The following is a 20240-nucleotide window of genomic DNA, read 5'->3' on the forward strand; positions in this document are numbered from 1 at the left end:
GAATTAGAGGCGGTCGCCCGTCTCTTGAGCTTTAAACCTTCCATAAATAATGAATAGGGTTTGATTTCGCAAGCTGGGAGACCCCCACGTGAGCACGTGTTGATTGACGATAATGTGGACTGGGATATCTCGAGGGCCACAGGGGGTTGTGTCTTTTTTACTGTTCTCTCCATGGAGACAGGGACTCGAGCAGTAGCAAAGGTTTTACACTAATCCCCCAAATAGTTCCAAAAATTATATTCACAAACTGACATGCATGTTTTTTTTCCCCATGGCGCCTTACACCATCTATTCCCTGTATATCTAGGCATGATTTTTTTTTTTTTGTCTTTCTGCAACTTTATATTCCTGTATAACAGTAAAGTACAGCCTCGGTTCTCGAACGTCCTCGTTCTCGAAGAAATCGGTTTTCGAACAAAAATGTCAAGATTTTTTTGCTTCTGTTTTCGGACAAAAATCGGTACTCAAACGCCCCCAACAGAGTGCGCGCGGTCCGACCAGCTGACCCACCCACGATGTGCTCTGTTATTGTCAATTGAAACGAACCCCCGAAAAAAAAACAAAAACACAGAAATAACATAACTTGCGCGGCGGTTGATTCGGTTTTTGAACAAATCGGTTTTCCAACCGTCTTCTAGAACGAATTGTGGTCAAGAACCGAGGCTCTACTGTAGTACATTGGGGTTGTTGAACTTTGCTGAAATAATACATCTTGACCGAAAGGATAGTTTTGTTTGTTGGGGAGGAGCGAAGTTTAGCCTGGGTTGTTAGTGTAGGAAGGTACAAGAGAGTCTTTGTATTTAAATCGGATCTGGATGCCATTTGGTTTTCAGCGTAATTGCTTGGCTCATACTTTGTGGTATGTTTACAGTTCAAACTATTTATATATTCAGTTGTTAAAAAAGGAGGGGTGTTTAATTAAGTTTTTATTTTTTTCGAATGGCTGAACTTTGTTTAAAAAGTAAACTTTTGGAGTTTTTAACCACAAAAGTTTTGAAGTTCATTAACGACGTATTCCAGTCGATAGCTTGTTCCCTCATTAACTTCCCAGGATCTGTGAGAAAATCTCCACTCTAATTAACACGGCAGATTCCTGTACATCGATAGACAACGCAATCAATGTGGGCGCTTGAATCGAGTTTTATTTTCAGACTTTGTGCCGTACTGGGAATTGTCAGACAGACACAGCAGAGCAATTTGCCAAACCGTGTCCGTGTGAGTGTGTGTACTTTGCATGTGTGTGTGCGCATGCATGAGTGCGTGTGCGCGTGACCATATGGCTACCTCTCTAGGTGTCAGTGGTCAGTGTCTAGTGTCAGTGCCAGTGGCCCATTCTCTTCCTCCTACATTGTAGGGTGCTCAGCGAATGCATTAGTTCAATTTTTTTTCCATCACTAAAATGTTAGAAATACACATTCTTCTCCAGAACTCTGTTCTGTCATGGCAACCGCGGGACAGAATTCTGTTTAAGGTTTTGAACCAGGAGCACATTTGTATTACTGCTAAGTATGAAGTCCCGCCTCTTGTGGCACTCTGAATGTTGTTGCAAATAAGTGTCACAATATTACCATAAAAAACAACAACCCGACATCTACACTACTTAGCATGCAAGTAATACAGCGGGCGGTGATTGTGCTTCTTTATCTGGCAGCATTCATAAGCATTTTTTTTTTCAATTTACTGTACCTTGTTTTTTATGAACATAGTAATGCACTGAAATTTAGTCGAATACTTATGAAGATGGTGTAATGTTGAATATAGTCAATTGTCTGTGTGTGTGTGTGTGTGTGTGTATATGTATATGTATATATATATATATATATATATATATATATATATATATATATATAAAACAATAGAGAGAGGCTCGCTGCTCTGTATGTATTTTTTGTTATTGAACTGAATATTTTGGCCAATTAGACCTTCACAGAGTGACTCTCTGACATGGACTTAGTATAAAAGTGTCGATTTCAGGTCAAGTAACACTTGGTTGTGTCATCCGATTCTCTAGAAAAGGCCCCTCTGACAGCTGTGTTTGATCCGGTTTTGTATCCGCTTTTCCATATTTGTGTAAGCCTTTGACGCCCTTCCCTCACATTGGTAGACTCAGTGTAGAAGATCTACTTATGAAAGCACGAAGGCGGAGATCTTTGCTAGTGACGTAGATGAGCTCGAGAAATTCAAATGTCCTGTTTACAAGCCTCTCGGCTCTCAAACGTCTGAAACCTAAGAATGCATAGATGATTGTAATTCATATTTCACATTTGCTGAGGCACAACATAGACAATATAACATCCCAAATAGAAAATGTTTGGTAAATATGGGACCTGCAAATGTATCAAAGTCATTTAATCATTTACAGTGAGTCCTCGGGTTAAGACGGTCTTGACCCAAGACGTTTTGACTTTACAACGCCCGTCCCCCATCCACCACTTTGTCTGGCTAATGCTAGTCCGTGTTTGTGCCTGAGTATCTTTGCATTTTCTGCCCTCCTTTTTCGACATTCTCGCCCCAAAGAAGAAAGCTGTGTCTTTTAGCAATGCTTCTGAAGCCATAAGAAAATTAATTACCATGGAAACGAAGCTCAAGACCATAAAAAGATTGGAGGAAGGAGAGACACCAACACCACCAAAGCTTCAGTCGGTCGACCGTGGTGACAATTATTAAAGACAAAGCACTTGTGAAGGGTTCCGTTCCTATGTCGGATACAATGATCACAAAACAAGGTTCTTTGATACTTGTCGAGATGGAGAGGCTTGAGGACCTGGTTCCTCCCCTTCTTCTTCTCCATCCACCTCTCCGTAGTCATGCCGAGTACATCATCTTGTTTATTTCATTGTATTTCTTTTTTATACAAAGTATTTTAATATTAATTCTGACTTTAATGGTGGAATCCGACTTAAGTCGAACTTCGAGTTAAGTCGCTACTGTAGGAACGGATCTCAGTCGTAGACCGAGGTCTCCCTGTATTGATATAAGTATTTATATTTTTTGTTGTTATTGTTTTCCCCCCACCCCGTTCTAGGCTGTGCCGTCTGCTCCTCTGGCAGGGGAGACTGATTATTCAGACCCATTTGATGTTCGATTGGGCCATCGACCAGAACCAGATGCAAGACCAGTTCCTGCTGAGAACAATGGCTACATGGAACCTTATGAGGCCCAGCGAGTCATAACAGGTGAATGAAGCAATCCTGCCAGTCACTATGGGACTCTTTATCATTTGCAAAATTTACTCGAATCAAGGGTCCCCTACCACAAGGCGTAGAAGATTTAAGTACTGTGCCTCCCAAATTACAACATTGTTCTCATTCGTCTCGTTCCAACTGACACGTTCTGCATGGTTTTCACAAAACACGGGACAACTCGCATAATCTTCAAACCACATTACTATTACCCACCACTGGTCTCTCCATAATTTAGATCCACTAATATTTCAGTCTAATATTCACACTAATTTATATGCTACTGTTTTCATTTGTAAAATAATGAATTCGTGTTGCCAGTCAAGACCTTTTTTTTTTTTCCCCCTCAAGGTAATGAATCCTTCTGATTTCTTTTTGCCGGCCCTCCCTCCCCTGTGGTTTCCTGCCGCATTATCTCACTCTCGTCTTCCGTTTCCCATTTGTTTCTCCTCCTTTAACATCATAGTCTGCCTCTTCCCAGCATCTCTTCCCTACCCCATCCCAGTCATTTAGTGTAAAAGGGCTCCCGCCGCTAGCGCCGCTTCGCGCCGTCTCCCCTCCTCCTCTTTTCTTGTTCGTCTATCTGGCTTCATCTTGAGGGCTCTCCTCGGCCCCCAAGGGGCGTCTTACTATCGCTGTAATCTGACTTTTAGCAAATTATTGTCTCGGCGTGTCCATGAAGAGACTTGCATCTTCGGTGGTCGAAAACTGTGATAATCTCGTGTAGTTAATGAATGCGCGCTCCTTTCCCCTGCAGACGGGCAATAATCTCTTCTTGTAGCAGCTGCTTGGAGAGAATGGCAAGAGATGAAAATCACAACAGTGATTGAGAGCCTGGACAAGTATCGTCTCAGCTTTGATCTGTGAGGTTTTGTCTGTCTTTTGACAGTTTTTGTCAGACTGTCATTCTCTCCAAGACTCCCGGGATCAGACGATAGATACAAAGACATATCATGGCTTGAATTAATAGTGTTCCCAAGGGGACACATAGAATTTTATTGTAGTTGTTCACTGCTTCTGAGTCGCAGTTTTTCTTTTTGGTCTTGTTCAAGTTGTGTGTTGATAACTGTATTTAAGAAAGTACCATATTTCCTCCTTCAGTGTTACCAAATGTGACATTTAGTGATAGAGGAATTGATCAAACTTAAAGCAAGTTCTACAACCACCAACATTAACCAGTTGGTCAAGCATCTACAAGTTAACTGGGCTTACACTGGCTTGCTGATACACAAAAATGTTAGTCTCTCAGTAGACATAACATACTTCCTTGACATCAATTACCATATTTTCCGCACTATAAGGCACACCGCATGATAAGGCGCACCTCCAATGAATGGCCTATTTCAAAACTTTTTTCATATTTAAGGCGCATAGAATAGACGCTACAGTAAAGGGTGGGGTTACGTTATCCATCCATTAGCTGGAGCTGCACTGAAGGCTCAATATTGATACATATATAATGCGCACCTGATTATAAGGCGCACTGCCAGCTTTTGAGAAAATTAAAGGCTTTTAGGTGCGCCTTATAATGCGGAAAATACAGTATTTCCTATTAGTCAGGGCTCTGGTACCATATTGTGGAATTTTAGAGGATTATTGAAACACCACCAAAAAAAAAAAACAAAATGAGTTTTACAGAAAATAGATGATAGTCTCCACAGAAGTAGTTAAGTTAATTCATAAATAGTGAACCTCAAATATACTACAATTCACTGTACACATTTCTAGTTAATCTAAACTATATAATTGTAATTTAGATTACTTTCTTGATTTTACCAAGACATTTGAGACCCTTTTTATTCTTTCACCTTTGTGGGAGCATCTTTGATTAGTCCGGTGTGGAAGATCTTCAAAGACTCAGACTCAACTGAATGATCCAGATTATTGTCAATGGTCTCCCCGAAGGATGGAAGAACTGTCATATTTCTTACGTTTTCACTTCATGTAGGTCAGAGTTTCCCGACCTTTATTGGGGCAAGCCACATGTTTTCCATTAGAGGAATCTCAGGGCACACCGCCAAGCAAAAATTATACACGGTATTCTGAAATATTATAACCTGATAACCACACAGGAAGCCATGACTTATTGTGTTGTATATATGATACACAGGTTTATTGTACCTTCTGTCATTGAGCGCTTACAGTATTTAATTTTTGTGCCTGTCTCAATAAATGACTGGCATAGACATGTAAGATACACTCTTAAGATCCTCCAGGACAGTGACTGAGAGTCACTATTGTCCAGAGGTCCCAATGCTTTTTTTCATTTGGGTGCATTTTAGACTTCACAGAAGCAAATGCGACTTGCAAAGCGTCCCGCTTCTTCAGGTCTTGAGTCTTGAATCGTTGTTACATGCATTTTTATGTCTCAGCCGAACTCACCTTTCAGTCAGATTACCATTTTCTCTCCCCCTTTCATGCTTGTGTTTGTCGCCTTTGTGGTTCCAATGAATTTCTTATTTTGTTCCCCCATAAGCCTGTTTTCATCCCTCTGTCTTCATCTTTGCCCTCTCCCAGAAGCCTCACTGACACCTCAGGTTCTCAGCGCAGGTAGAGCAGCTTTCGGCGCCGCCATGCTTCTGTCGCCATGACTTAACATCAAGCGCTGACAGATCCCCCACATGCGTGCTCAACAGACCCCCCCCCCGTCCCCATCCTGCTTTAGCTGCTCCTCACCCCTCCTCCTCCTCTTACCCTCCCTTTCTTGTGTCGCTCCTCTGCTCTCCCTCCATTTTCCTTCCTCACAGCTTCAGGGCCTCTCCCCAGGGCCTCCATTTGGTCGCCATGGTGACTACCAGGCAACCCAATGGTAGCATCGTGGTGTACTGTGAAGGTTGAAGTTTATTCATTTCCTTTGACCATTAAACGGTTCTATTTTGTCCTTTTATTTATGCATTTATTTTGCACAAAAGATGCCGACGCATCAATTTTTTTTCTTACAACCTGTTGTTTCAGAGGGTACTTTTTTTTTTAGGTCATTAGATAAAACAGGGTTCTAGTTCCTGCTCCTGTTGATGAGTTGCAGGAATCTGATTAGCTTCCCTCGTTTGCATCAATAATCCTTTTTATCCCAAGGCCATATTTGACTCCAAGAAATATTCCTCAGTAGGGACCTACGGAGAAAGTGATGAAAATTTTTGCAGGGGGAACAAGGCCGTCGTTGTGAGTGGAGCTTGATTGCTGCAGGGGGTCGTGAGGATGAGTGGAAGGTGTGGGCCCGTGTGCCTTTATGCTATTCGACACTGGAGCCCAAAGGCTTGTTAAGCCGCGATATGAGATTCTGAGCCGCGCCGCAAGCTGCGCAAACATCATTCGTCCCGCTCTTTTAATTCTAGTCATGTCAGCGCTCAACAGGCATTCTTGGTACCAAACAATACCCGTGTTAATATTATTGTGGCTGTGATCTTCAGCAGGCTGGGACTGTGCGACAACTTCAGTCATTTTTGTATCTGATTTTACAGAGCTACAGCGTGGTCCGGGAGGAGGACGGGCACGGGGCGCGTTGCAGCTGTATGACACCCCTTATGAAGATGGGCGAGCCCAACGTCCAGGCTTCATGTCTGGAGAAGCACAGGAGGAGGGCAAGGAGGGCAGCAGGCTGCCCCAAGATGACGAGAGGCCGGCGGATGAGTATGACCAACCCTGGGAATGGAAGAAAGATCACATCTCCAAAGCTTTTGCAGGTACGCTTCTGGAATGTTAATGATATATGAACAAACATTGTGAAAGTAAAACAGAAATTTTACATTATTTACCATATTGGATTTGACTGCAACTAGAAGGAGCTGCAAGTAGTTCAAGCTCAGCTTGTTTCTTGCCTCGATGGGTTGCAGAAGAAATTAGAATTCAGCTTCTGTACTGTTCTATCAACGTGATGATGAAAAAAATGATCTGAAATCTTATCTAAAAAAAAAAAAAGACTGGATAGTCCATACACGTCGAGCGGTAAGTCGATTTGGTTGAAGCCAGTTGGCTGCCATCTTGGTACTCCCAAAACGTTTGGAGGACATGGTTTACAGGTTGGATTATGATGGCGTTTTTCCTCAAAGTTTGTCATGTACAATTAAAACTGGTTGTGTGAGCTTGACATTTTTTCAGTTCTGGTAACATGAAGGATTTTTAATTCGACTTGGTAAACCAAAAAAGGCTAAGTGCAAAGGAAAGACATATAACAGCGTGACTACCAAGAAATCTCGCTTATTACCTAGGGCCCGATTTCCATGACATGTTAACTTTCCCCAAAATACGCTGTGAAGCACTGTCATCATAACATAGCAAATAAACAAAGCATTTATGTCATAAAAACATAAAATTTTAAGTCAATCAGTTAGATTATTTTTGGAAATAAGGACTCGCAATGGGAAAATACATGCTAAAACGTGTTGTTCGACGTCAGAAAATTTCAACTAGTTTCTTCGCATTTGGAAATCCAATTCAATTTGCAGAGTTCTGTATTATGAAATTCATCAAAAAATTCACAGAAAATGTGTTTTCTTGCTTATCCACTGATAAAGTTTGGGAAAATATTTACATCGCTTTTTCGGGGAAAACCGTCAGCCTATAAAGGTGAAGCAAAGAGTGAAGAGTAAACAACAACAACCGTAAAAAAAAACTTTGTTCTCGTGAATTAAGCTCATCAGAAAATAAAAAAAACCCTTTATAAACAAACTTTAACAGTGTCAAAGTAAATATTTCTAACTTACCTGTGGAATGTTTTCTCACAGTCATGAAACTGTCGCTGCACAGATCAGCATGGTTTGTTTTGGGAGTATCAAGATGGCGGATGGCAACTTCAGTTTTGGGGTCCAATGAGCCATCCAGTATTTTTTTTTTTTTTTTTTTTAGATCCGTGGATGCTACTGCTAAATATAGTAATACGGTAATGGTGGAGTAATCCCTCATTCATCCATCCCTCCATTTTCTTTCGCGCTTGCATGGGAATCAAGAACTGGTTCATTTTGAGAATCATTTTGTTTGCAAGCCTGACAACTATACCTACCAAATCCCCTTGTGTCGTGTCACATGCAAGAAGTGTATTTCATTTTCACATTTTCCAACACTTATAGCATACAATGTAAGCCTCCATTATGTCTGGCCAGGTGCTACAGTAGTGTAAAAAAAACTGTCCATGCATGACCAATCAACCCACGCTTAATCCATCTGTAACTCTAGAATGACAGTTGAATTCAATCTAAATCATCGTCGATTTCAGATATCATTTCTTTTTCTTTGTTCCCTTCCCCAATGAATCGGAGAAATCATGGATTAAGAAACGAGATCGATAAGCAGCATCGTATGCGCTACTGAATTCGAATTCTTAGAAATTCCCATCCTTAGTGTTGCGTGAGCTGTAGACTCGAACTGGCGTTTTTTGGGTGATCGCAAGGCACAAATAAAACATCAGGCACATTCATATTGTGAACAATTTAAAGTCATGGATGCTTTTGTTCGGGTACCTGAAGAAAACCCATGCAGGCATGGGTTACCCAGAACCTCAAAATGATGGGACGAACATGGTGACAACTTGTTCATCAAGTGAATGGCATGACATTTGCTGGCTTGGCAAAATTAGCCTGTCTATATATAACGTGCTCAATTCTCTTTGCAATCTTGGGAATGTATTTTTTTTTTTTTTTTTTTGACATCTGAAATGGATGAGAACAATTTATATGTAAACATAAAAATGAGTTGTTTGTTGGTTATTGGTTTTGTCTTGATTAATCAATAAAAGAAACGTGTTGCAACGTCCATCCAAGTGACGCTCCTAAAATAGAGAATTATCCATCATACTGAAAAAGCAAAGCAACAAATCAATACCTACTCAAGCAAAAAGTGTAACAGTTCTCCAAATCTTTTTCATCGTGGGACTGTTCCACACAATTAGAGATTGGGTTGTGTGTGTTTGGAAGTAGGGGGTGGGGGGCAGTAAAGCCAACTCTCATAATGAGCTCTTTTAAAGGGCTGAACACTGGCAGAGGGTTCAGAGAGTAGTCTGTTGTACTGCTAGTGAAATTCTTATCTACTGTAATTGTCCTCGTCTTATAAAGCTCATTTTCCACCAACACCACAAATACAAATGCTTGATGCAGGAAGTGGAGACCAGTGTGACCTTCACTGTCTCAGCACTCTCAAATCTGTCTTCATCTATCTTCACTTCAAATGACTCTGAATATTGATTTCTTTCTTTTATCACGTAAGGCAGTGTTAAAGTCACAACAACCTTTGGGTTGATGGTGTGCCATGAGGGACTCAAGGCTTTATTTTCTGGTGTTCGCGTGGTATCCTCAAAAAGAACAGCATAGCAAATTAAGTATGGCAATTCCATCAGGGATTGCATTGGAATGCTTAGAAATATCGCTGCTCATGTGACATGCAACAGAAATAAAAAAATCAATCTTTGCGTTTTGTCACAGAATTCTGTTGCTTTAGAACACATCGTAGTCGTACTAATCGTAGGTTTACTAATTAATGTTAACGCAGTAGAAAAGACAAAATTACTTTAAATGTGTGTATGCCTAAAATGCTTAGACAACGAATCTTAAACTGTCAAACAAAAAAGCTACACTGTTAAGCAGTAATAGAGCTTGACTTGTGTCATGTAACCATGCATAGTTACAGTTGAATGATTGAATACAAATATGTTAATTGCAGGTACGGTAACATTAAAATAAAAATTTTAGAATGGAGCGATTTGCAGCAGAGTGTGAAGCGGCTGGGATGAGAATCAGCACCTCCGAATCGGAGACTATGGTCCTCAGACGGGCAAAGGGTGGCGTGCCCTCACCAGCTCGGGGATGAGATCCTTCCCCAAGTGGAGGAGTTCAAGTATCTTGGGGTCTTGTTCACGAGTGAGGGAAGAATAGAGTGGGAGATCGACAGACGGATTGGTGCAGCATCTGCAGTGATGTGGACTTTGTATCAGTCCGTTGTGGTAAAGAGGGAGCTAAGTCCAAATGAGAAGCTCTCAATTCACCAGTCAATCTAAGTTCCTACCCGACACCTATGGGCCCGAGCTGTGGGTCGTGACCAAAAGAACAAGATGCCGGATACAAGCGGCCGAAATGAGTTTCCTCCGCAGGGTGTCCGGGCTCTCCCTTAGAGATAGAGTGAGAAACTCGGTTATCCGGGAGGGGCTCAGTGTCGAGTGGCTACTCTTCCGCATTGAGAGGAGCCAGATGAGGTGGCTGGGGCATCTGATTCGGATGCCTCCTGGACGCCTCCCTGGTGAGGTGTTCCGGGCATGTCCCACCAGAAAGAGACCCAGAGGACGACCCAGGACACGCTGGAGAGACTGTCTCTCGGCTGCCTTGGGAACGCCTCGGGATCCCTCCGGAAGAACTGGAAGAAGTGGCTGAGGAAAGGGAAGTCTGGGTATCCCTGCTGAAGCTACTTCCCCCGTGACCTGACCCAGAAAAGTGATAGATAATGGATGGATGGATAAATGAGAAATGCAAGGTAAATGTCTTGAATGAGCGAAACAATTTGAAGTTTTTCATGGTTGGAATTGGTCAAGAAATATTGTATGATCATGTAAACAATTTCAGGTAAAATATCTATTTTGGGGATTTTGTTTTGGAAAATGTGGAGTGCTAAAAAAAAAGCTACACATTTTCAATTCAGAATCGTTTGAATATGAATTGAATAAGTAGAGAAATATGGATGAGTGAGATACATTTTGGAAAATGTTTCTATTAATTTTGATGAGAATTCTTGGAAATTTTGTGCATAAGAGTAACTGGGAGAGCCTCCAGCACTCCCGCGACTCTTGTGAGAATAAGCAGCTCGGATAATGGATGGATGGAATTTGGGGAATGTAGATAATCGTCCCGATGTCCCGAATGAGCAAAATATTTTAAAGTGGAATCATCGGTTGGGAAATGTGAAACGTATCTTATTACATTAATTAGAAGATGCCCGGTGGTGTATATTTGTTGTCATTTCTGACCGTGTTGTTGGGAGGAATGGAATGTCAAAGAGGAACGCAGTCAGCCCAAGTAGATCAGTGCTCGCCCCGAGAGGCCAAGCCAGCTTAATTGAGCTGCATCTTTCAAGTCAGCAAGGTCAAGGTGATGGGATAATAAATCAACCGTGCCTCGTCGGCACTATCCTCCGTTCCTACTCCCCAAGCCCACCCCTAAGTGTGTGGCTAGAGCCTCCCACCCCTCAGTTAATTACACGTCTACATGTGCATGACCGATTCAATGCTAATAAGAGTCCCGGTGAGAGCAGCTGCAACCCAGTCGATGCTGAAATCAGATTACCAGAAGAAAAAGTAGACAAAATGACAAGAACTAAAGGCGCACCATCTAACACACAGACTGTATCTTCAGTATGCTATTCAATTACTTTTACAATGTGCTTAAAAGATGTTTAATAAGTCCGTTTTGATTAACGTTTAAATGTGTGGGTTAAAACGATGTACAATAGCAAAATGTTCTGTATTGCAGATTTTGAACAGTTGCTGTAAACTCCCCTGCGTTAGACAGAGGTGTTCATTTGATGTGACATTAAAAACATGTAAATGGCAGGAAATTGAAAAGGCAATGATTCCGCTTCACATAGCATACCCTCTCACACAGCATAGTTATGCAGCGCAAAGGAGGAAAATGCTTGCTCTGCTTTAGTTCTTTGACCTCCTGTCATTGCCATTTAACGTCCTTTGCTCTGCGGGCTGGCATGTTGCCTTGCGTTACGCACCAAAGCACACAAGTCTAAACAAACAAACCATAATTTCCATTCTCTGCCTTAATCCATGGTCACAGAGCTAGTCTGCATGGACAGGGAACGGCTGGCCGGTGGCAGAGGAAGAAACCCGAGAGGATTCTGCTGAGAAAATGAGAGGTGTGAATCAAAAGGACAGCGAGGTATCCTCATCCAAGGTTAGGTAAAGAGGAGCCAGGGGCCGTGTTGAGGTGAGGGGGGGAATCAGGGGCATGGTGGCTGCCTCATCAGTCATTTGGTAACACATGAGCACATACGCTTTTTTTGTACGTGGCGCTGACAAGCTTGTCGCCGTTGCCCTCTTTCCCAGCAGATGTGACACACTCCCTCGGATAACCTGCTGCAGGTGGGGTCTACAGGCATGTGTATTGTGTGTATGTGTGTGTGTGGGGGGGGGGGGGGATTTGGGTCTAGGTGCAGATAGGGTCACCGTGGTCTACCCTCGTGACATTGCCTTCACATCAGGCAAGTGTACATACTGTACTCAAGCAGCTCTGATTATCACCAGGCATTGAATTGGAGGGTGAGAGGATGTACTGCGTATGTTGGCACAAATGAGTGCGTTGGTGTTGATACCGTGTAGTGTGGGAGGGAAGCAGAATGGAAGCGTGCATGCGAGCACTCCTGACGGTGGTTTTAGCAGATTATATATGCTTAAAATTAATTACTGTCACAACTTGTAGACCAGAGTGTGTCAAAATTGCTTTCATTCCAGATCACATTACGGACCATCCTTTGGAAGGCTAATTATACAGTAATAGTGAAACCACAAACGTAGGAGGATACGCTGATACCCCCCTTCCTTTTTTTTCCCCCCAAAAGACCAAGTATTTGAATGCTTGCGAATACTGAGTACCAATACTTCAGCCTTCTTGCAATTGAAATGAAAATATTTAATTTAAACAGTTACAGTGGTGCATTTACTTATGAATGTCTTTAGTAACAAAATATTCAGGTTACAAAACGCCTCCTCTGAAAAATATTGTCTCTAGTTACAAAGGAAAATTCAGGGTACAAAAGGCAAAAATAGGCTTTGCTATTCGGCCTTCTCCTCCGTTCCCCATGATGCCTTTTGCTTGTCACTCATCCTTCTCTTCACATAGTCGCCCAACGCAAAAATAAATGGACATCATTTTTATTATTCTTTACATTATGTACTTTGAATGCTTATTTTTGTGGGTGGGGGGTGCTTGGAATGGATTAGGCTATTTATATATAAAAAGCGCTTCTACTTACAGTACAAAAAAATATCACATTACGAAACAACTTCTGGAACAAATTAATTTTGTAAGTAGATGTACGATTGTATTGTTAAAAAGCAAGCTTTTCTTAAATATGGTGTAAATTTCACTTAAATGTAACATTTTAGTTAGAACGTATTATTGTAACTTTACTGACTGCGTCTTTTCCTAACAGGCTTGTAATACTTTTCAGTTAAATCCTGTAATATAACGCATATACTGTAAGTTATGTGATGTCTGGGGGGCACTATATAAAAGGAGTAAAAGTGAGTAAAAAGCAGTATCAAGTGAGAAAAAAGAAATGAATGTGGTTCACGAGAATACCACACATTCTAAGATGAAACTGTGACAGGACCGGTGCTGCTATTAAGGACAATAAGACATCTTGTAGTTGGTTTGTCACCTAATACTGGCTCCAAAGTCTTTTCACCTCATTTTCATTAGCCACATCATTCACTTCAACCATCTTTGTGAGCCTCCCTTGGGAGTCTCTGACGTACTAGGGGCTTTCTTCCTTCAGTCTTAGAAAGCTGTCACCAATCTCCCTTATCCGGCTCAAATTACAGCATTTGTTAATTCTCGGACGTCAACAGACAACCCGGCGGTGGGAAATGGACCCCGCAGCTGCTCGGTACCAATCAGTGAGTTAATGAAAGGCACCATCTCATTAGCGCTCTGACGGCCACGCCTAATGAAGACATGAGTGTGTTTTCCCCTTGTTTTATAGTTCTGTACAAGAGCTTTGAGCACAGGTAGATACACATGATGCCTATGAGATCCTCTCTGGCCTGGAAAACTGATGAAGGAACCCCCAAATTGGCTGCGAATCCAGATTACAGATATGTGGAAGGCAAATGAATTACATTTATTCCCAAAGTATTTCATTGAAGTGTTTTCTGATGCAGTCGCTCATTAAACAGCAACAGAGAAAATGCTCTACAGTGAGGTATAATTTTCTGTCCATTAAGCAACTCTCTGCTAAATCTGGTCGATTCAGCGATTTTGTTTTGGAGTTGTTTTTTTTCCCTCCTTTCCAAAGTAATTTATTTTTTTAATCAATAAATTTTATACATTTTTTATGGGTCCCATAGTTCACAGTTTCCACTAACAACATGGTGATAAAACCATAAAACATCATTTTTTTCCCCCCGTACCCTACAACGAGTACCGTGATTACCGGCCTAAGAGCGCACCTGGTTATAGCGTTACCGCGACAGTAGCGTTAAACTCTTTCTGTGTACCGAGGCTTATAACCAGGTGCGCTAACCCTAGCGCGGTATCACCGCATAAACCGCAGGGTTGAAAGCGTGTGAAAAAAGTCACGGCTTGTGGGCCGGAAATTACGGTATTTGTATTTAAAAAGTGACTAGCATCTTGAAATCCCGCGAAGGAACAGTCAACATGAGTGGAATCATTAACACAGTTGTGCAAATAACAAAGGAGCCTGTTGGAAAGAACTATTATTCTGTTGCAAAAACAGTGATTTATTTCTCAGCAGTTGAAAGTAAAATGCAAAAAGGTAAAGAAAAGTTCAACAAGCTTGTGAAGGAGGGGAGTCCTTTTGAAGTTTTTGGACATTTGCTTACATTTTGCAGGATTTTAGGAACTCTGACAATACGATATATCACAGCAGTAAAAGTTTGACAGATTTTTTTTTTTTTTAATTGTCTAAAATGAGATTCCTACATTTTATGTTTAAGTAGAATTCAGAGGTTCTACTAGCATCAGATGCTGATATTTGCAATCAATTGTCTTTAGACATGTTGAAGCAGCATTTCACTTATTGCTCAAGGTTCATTTGTATGCTGTGTTCCAAATAACTTTTGTTGGCAGAGATTTTTGCAGATAAATGTGCCGGCATTTTTTTTTCTGTAGTGTTAATAAATCGTTCTTGTCTGGCAAATGTTTTTTCTATTTATGAAGGGAGTTTTGTGTTTTATTTTTTTTAGATGAGCTAAATTCCCACATTGAGGTACAGTAAATCTAAATTGGAATTATATGGGATGCCAGTTTTCCAAATGTTTTTCCCTCCAAAACACCACCAGAGAAAATGACTAAATGTCTTCAGCTTTTCCGGCTCGCATTCGTGTTTGAGTATGCTGTAGGACCACAATAGTTCTGTTCAAAGTTGTAATGAGCAAATGTAATAAGAGCGAAACACGGAGGCAGAAAACATCTGTGGTGTTGCAACATCTGCTTGTTTTAGAAAGAAGAATCAGGGTCATCAGATTCAGGTCTTAAATCCCATGTCATTTTGAGATATATCATACAATTCTAACTTCATTTGCTTGCCTCTCCTGAATGAGTGGAAGAAGTTGAAAGTTTTACAGACTTAGATGAATAATGCATTGATTTGATGATTTACAAAGCAAGATGCTCAGTTTCTCAAATCTTTTCAGGTTAAATAAATGCTAATCCCATTAATCCATCCCAGCCTACTGAAAGCAACACATGTCTACATGTAAAGCTGCACTATTTGTGTTCAAACATCCACTGTTTTTGGGGTTTTTGCACTGCTAGTTTAATTCGTCAATCTTTGGAGTTTTGTATGGTGTGTTAGCATCAAGCTAGCATTACACTAGCTTGAAGCACTTGGTCTCTTTTTATTTTTTTTGAAGAATTGTATGATATCTGCTAAACTGCAGTTTGTTGTGAATTTCGCTGCAGATGCATCGTACTTTGTAGTCGTAATTCACATTTTTTGCTTGTACCTCAAGACAAAATAAAGAAAATCAGCCCGGCAAACGCTCGTATCCTAAAAACTAGTAAGTTGGGGTACCACTGTACTTCCTTCACAAATGGTGTGTGTGTGCCCGTGCGCTGACTCGTCTTTGTGTTTGTAAGCGCTGTCTGTGGGATTTCTTGTCTGAGTGTGTGCATATATCAGTTGGAGCCTGACCATGTTTTTGTGTGGCGGTGTGCATGGAAACAAACAGGCACTCAAAGAAAGAAAAACAGAAAATGAGATTTGCAGTGCGCTGCTCTCTGAAGGCCCCGTGGGCCATCATCAGAGAGCAGCCTCTTCATCAATTTTGTGGCGCCGCTGACGGACTTCTTTGTCACATTTCCTCGTACTCCCCCATCACTCGCCCGTTTTACCACTCCCCAGCCGTGACCTTAGCCCGACATTAATGGAAAGGCATGTCCTTCGTGATTCCTTGGCTGTAAGATAGACGGGTTGAGTTGATGAAAGTAAACTGGACCGCAAGGAGAAGGAGCAGCCAATTACTGTGAACCATCGCGGTTCGTGGGGGTTAAGGACCAAGCGAATGGCAAAAATGGGTGACCCGAAAGAATAAAAGTCTTACAGATGGATCACTGGAAACCCAGAACGCTGGCATGTACAGTATATCGCTACTTCACAGCCAATAAAAATTACAATGGCTATTTTTCTATTAAGCACTTTATGACATTTTTGAATATCACCTATTCACGTGTTGGTGTTTACAAAATATTTAAAAAATGAGTTTTCTGTGGAACTAATCCTCATCTATTTGGAAAATCTAATTTCTTTAGGTTTTGTATTCTTTCTTACCACACGATCCAGTCAAACCCCTGGCTACCGGGAAACTAGTAATTGGTGTCAAGGAAGTATATTTGAAGTGATAGATTTCGACGTTTTGAAGATCTTTTGAAATCTCAAAAAGGAACTTAGTTAAGCTCAGGCTGTGAACAGAAGTAGTTACAGAGAATCTTTGTTTTGCTCTCCTGAGTAACCATTTAAGAAATCTCAAGCTAACATTTGAGAGCAGTCTAGTGATTACTTGACACTTGCTTTTTTATGGGTTGCAATGGAGTAATAGACGCACATCCTTGCACTTCACTTTGTAAAATCCGTTTGAATTTATATTGTTTTGAGTTCATATTTTGTGGTGTGTTTTTATTTGGTGCGTTCAATAACTATTGATATAGGCAATTATACCACAGCGGGACACTCTCCTGCCTCTCGGACCTGAACCTGAATCTTTTGTCATGCTGTGTGGAAGTCATGAAGCTCAAGGCATTAATTCAAATGGGGATCAATTCAATACATGTCTGGGAATTGATTACCTGTGACTAAAGTGCTACAAACTTGTGTGAATGCATTTTTTTTTTCCCTGCACGGACATAATGTGTTAATTATCTTTATGGGGGTTGGGCTGCGTGTGCCCGGCAGAAGGTCTTTATGAGCACACATGTGCCAGCCCCTTCCAAAAGAAACAGATGTCTTCATTAGTGGATAAATGAAGCTGTCTTTGTGCGCCGCCTCCTTTCTCTTGAGCAAGCACAAAAACAGCAGGTGTGCTTGAAAAGTTACCTGTCACTCAGCTAAAGCAACATGTTCCATTTGCCCTGCTCACCCCGCTCGTTAATTATGAGGAAAGAGAGGTTCTGAGCTCCTTTAGGATTTGGCAAAATTACCGAATTGCCTTAGTTTCATAAATTGGGCTGATTGCGAGAGAGAATTGAGGGAGCATCTAAGTAGAATCGACAAGACTGTGAGCGCGCAGGCCGCTTTTGTCTGCAAGTCTTTGTCTCATCGAAGTCTTTGTGCTGTATCAGAGGACAAAGCTGAGCGCCCGCCTTCCGCGCATGGCACATCATCGCTTTCGAGTCGTCATCGGCGGGCGAATGAAACCTGCAGTGGTGTGTGCGTGCGTGTCTATCGTATTCATAACGTGATGCATTGTTGAGGGTGTTGAACCATTGTCGGAGCAAACGGATAAACTGGCGTTTCAGACATACTGTGCAGTAACAAATTGCACTTGTCATACTGCAGACTACTGACATCTTTGTTACTCCTGATTAAATCCTGAGTATCAGAGTATTATATTTCCATATTTATGTGAGGGAGCATATTTCATTAACCCAAGTAATATTTGTACCAAATATTTTCACCAGTTTGTTAGTGAACCAAGGTTCTATGAATAGGTTCTACCGTAATTCCTTCATTTTTATTTATTTTTTTTTTTGTTTCACTGGAATGGGGAAGATCCCGAACCACACTCGTGTCTCATGTCATTGCTCACGTGGTGAAATGACAAAGTATTCCGGGGAACAATTTGTATTTCAAATCTTGTCAGTTATGTTCTTTCTTTGCAGGAATAAAAGTCACAACTTACCGTAATTTCCGACCTACAAGCCGCAACTTTTTTCCACACGCTTTCAACCCTGTGGTTTATGCGGCGATGTGGCTAATTTGTGCATTTTTTCTAATGGCTGAAAAGGCGCATTCAAGTGGAAAAGGTAAGAGTGAGACCGGTGGAATATATGTTCCGAGGAAGTGACTTTTACTGGCCTGGCCCTGTTAGTGCAGCGCTAGCTTTAGCGTTAAACTCTCTGTGTACCGTCTTTGTAAATATCTCGTGTTTCAATGTGGATTTCAACGTGGGGACTTGTGGCTTTTACACAGCTGCAGCGTATGTATGTACTAAATGGTATTTCCTTTACAAATATACTGGCTTATAACCAGGTGCGCTCTGTAAGCCGGGAATTACGGTACTTTTTTTTTAATACTGTGTAGTGGGGTCGGAAGTCTCAAAGTTAGCAGCACTGCACTTTTGTAAACCAGCTCCTTACTGGCTACGGCCATGTGATTGATGCAAGCTGTGTATTTCAGTGAGGACATACGTTGAACAATGGAAGCCATGAAAATAACTAAAAATAAGTCTTCCTAAAATTCACCATGAGAAATAATAGACAACACCTCTCAGGTTTTTAAAAAAAAAAAAAAAAAACGGAGATTTAGTAACTGTGCAAAGGCACTTTTTTTTTCTTCTTTCGTTCTTGAATTTCATAGTACTAAATGGTATGAGTTCTTGATGACCCAAATCACTATGAATATGAGCAAATTGATCTTTTTGGGCTGCTGTTTTGGTAATTAATTAGCGATATAAAGGGCAACCGGCTGAACGGACAGACCATTTTCCTAGCTTCAGGTGTGTTTATGAGTCTCATCGAGGGCTGCCAGGCCACACTTTAGTCCTGGCTTCGGTGGCGGTGCGCCCTGCTCCAGATGGGGCCATTGTACCGCGCCATGCATCAATAATTCACAGCGAGCCAGGGAACGTGGCGGAGTGTGTCTGCCTGCTCAATAATTAACCAGGGAGGGGAGGGAGGCATGTTTGTACAGCCAGGTCCTTCTCCAAACGCCCATTCAAACGGTCTTTGAAGCAGCAGGCCTGCAGGGGGAGGAGGAAGAGGGCTGGCTGTTGGTGGGCTTGAGATTTGTTAGCTCATTAAGACATCTCTTTCCTGTGTATTTGTTTTGTAATCTTTTTAGCCGTAGTATCGCACAGAACGGGCAAATCCAAATCGCATAATGTGGTCTTGTGTCAGACTACAGAGACGACAGATTATTGCCTGCCGTGGTAGATAATGAGCTATTTTCAGCTCTGCCTCACGATGCACCCTATAACCCCCCGCCCCATACGCCTCCCTCCACTGTAGGTAGGACAGTGTAAGAAAAAATTTCACAGCCCTCACACCCTTCAATTACTAAGCCTCATTTTTGTTCTGGTTGCTGGTGTAGCCAGACAATTTCTCAGCATCAGATAACTGTAAACAATTCAGGCTCTTACAGTCTATCTCTTAAATTATCTCCTTTCCCTCCCATGACGAATGGCTGTATCCACAGTGCACACCGGCCCTCAGTGAACGGAAATACGGTCTCTGAGATGCGTGTGGTGAAGCTTCTCAGGTTGAACATAATGCATTCTGGGACTCACATTTGGTACGGATTTGAAATTATCCAATAGCAAATCAGAGAAATGGAATGAATTTGTCTATGTGAAAATCATAAAACGTTTTAACTCATTCAGATCCTTGGACATTTGCACCGGGGGTCTAACCATTTACTGCCACTGACGTATATATTTTTCAAGTACATTTTTCAGTGGGTAGGTAAAAAAAGCAGGTCTCACCCATCTTAACAGAATCTTGTAGATCAGGGGTGCCCAGACTTTTTCACCCCAAGATCTACGTTTCAAGCAGCCGGCCTCTTGTGAGCTACTGGTGGCGGGGTATGATGATGCTCCCAAACCGTTTTAAGGTTAATGTTATGTTGCCTCCTATATTTAAAATACAGAATTAGCTTTTTGTGCACTGTATTCTCTGT

The 20240-nt window shown here is 41.6% G+C and overlaps 1 protein-coding gene across 3 annotated transcripts in view; it reads left to right on the top strand.

Annotated features, from left to right (window-relative positions):
* The window catches only part of shdb (Src homology 2 domain containing transforming protein D, b), a 38330-nt gene that overhangs the window by 7299 nt on the left and 10791 nt on the right, over nucleotides 1–20240 (top strand). For all 3 annotated transcript variants that reach the window (XM_061825076.1, XM_061825075.1, XM_061825074.1), the window contains 2 exons: nucleotides 3026–3176; nucleotides 6644–6865. In XM_061825076.1, the coding sequence (XP_061681060.1) occupies nucleotides 3026–3176; nucleotides 6644–6865 (373 nt within the window). The remainder of the gene's footprint in view (nucleotides 1–3025; nucleotides 3177–6643; nucleotides 6866–20240) is intronic.

This window comes from Syngnathoides biaculeatus, chromosome 7 (genome assembly GCF_019802595.1).
Source record: "Syngnathoides biaculeatus isolate LvHL_M chromosome 7, ASM1980259v1, whole genome shotgun sequence".
NCBI lineage: Eukaryota > Metazoa > Chordata > Actinopteri > Syngnathiformes > Syngnathidae > Syngnathoides > Syngnathoides biaculeatus.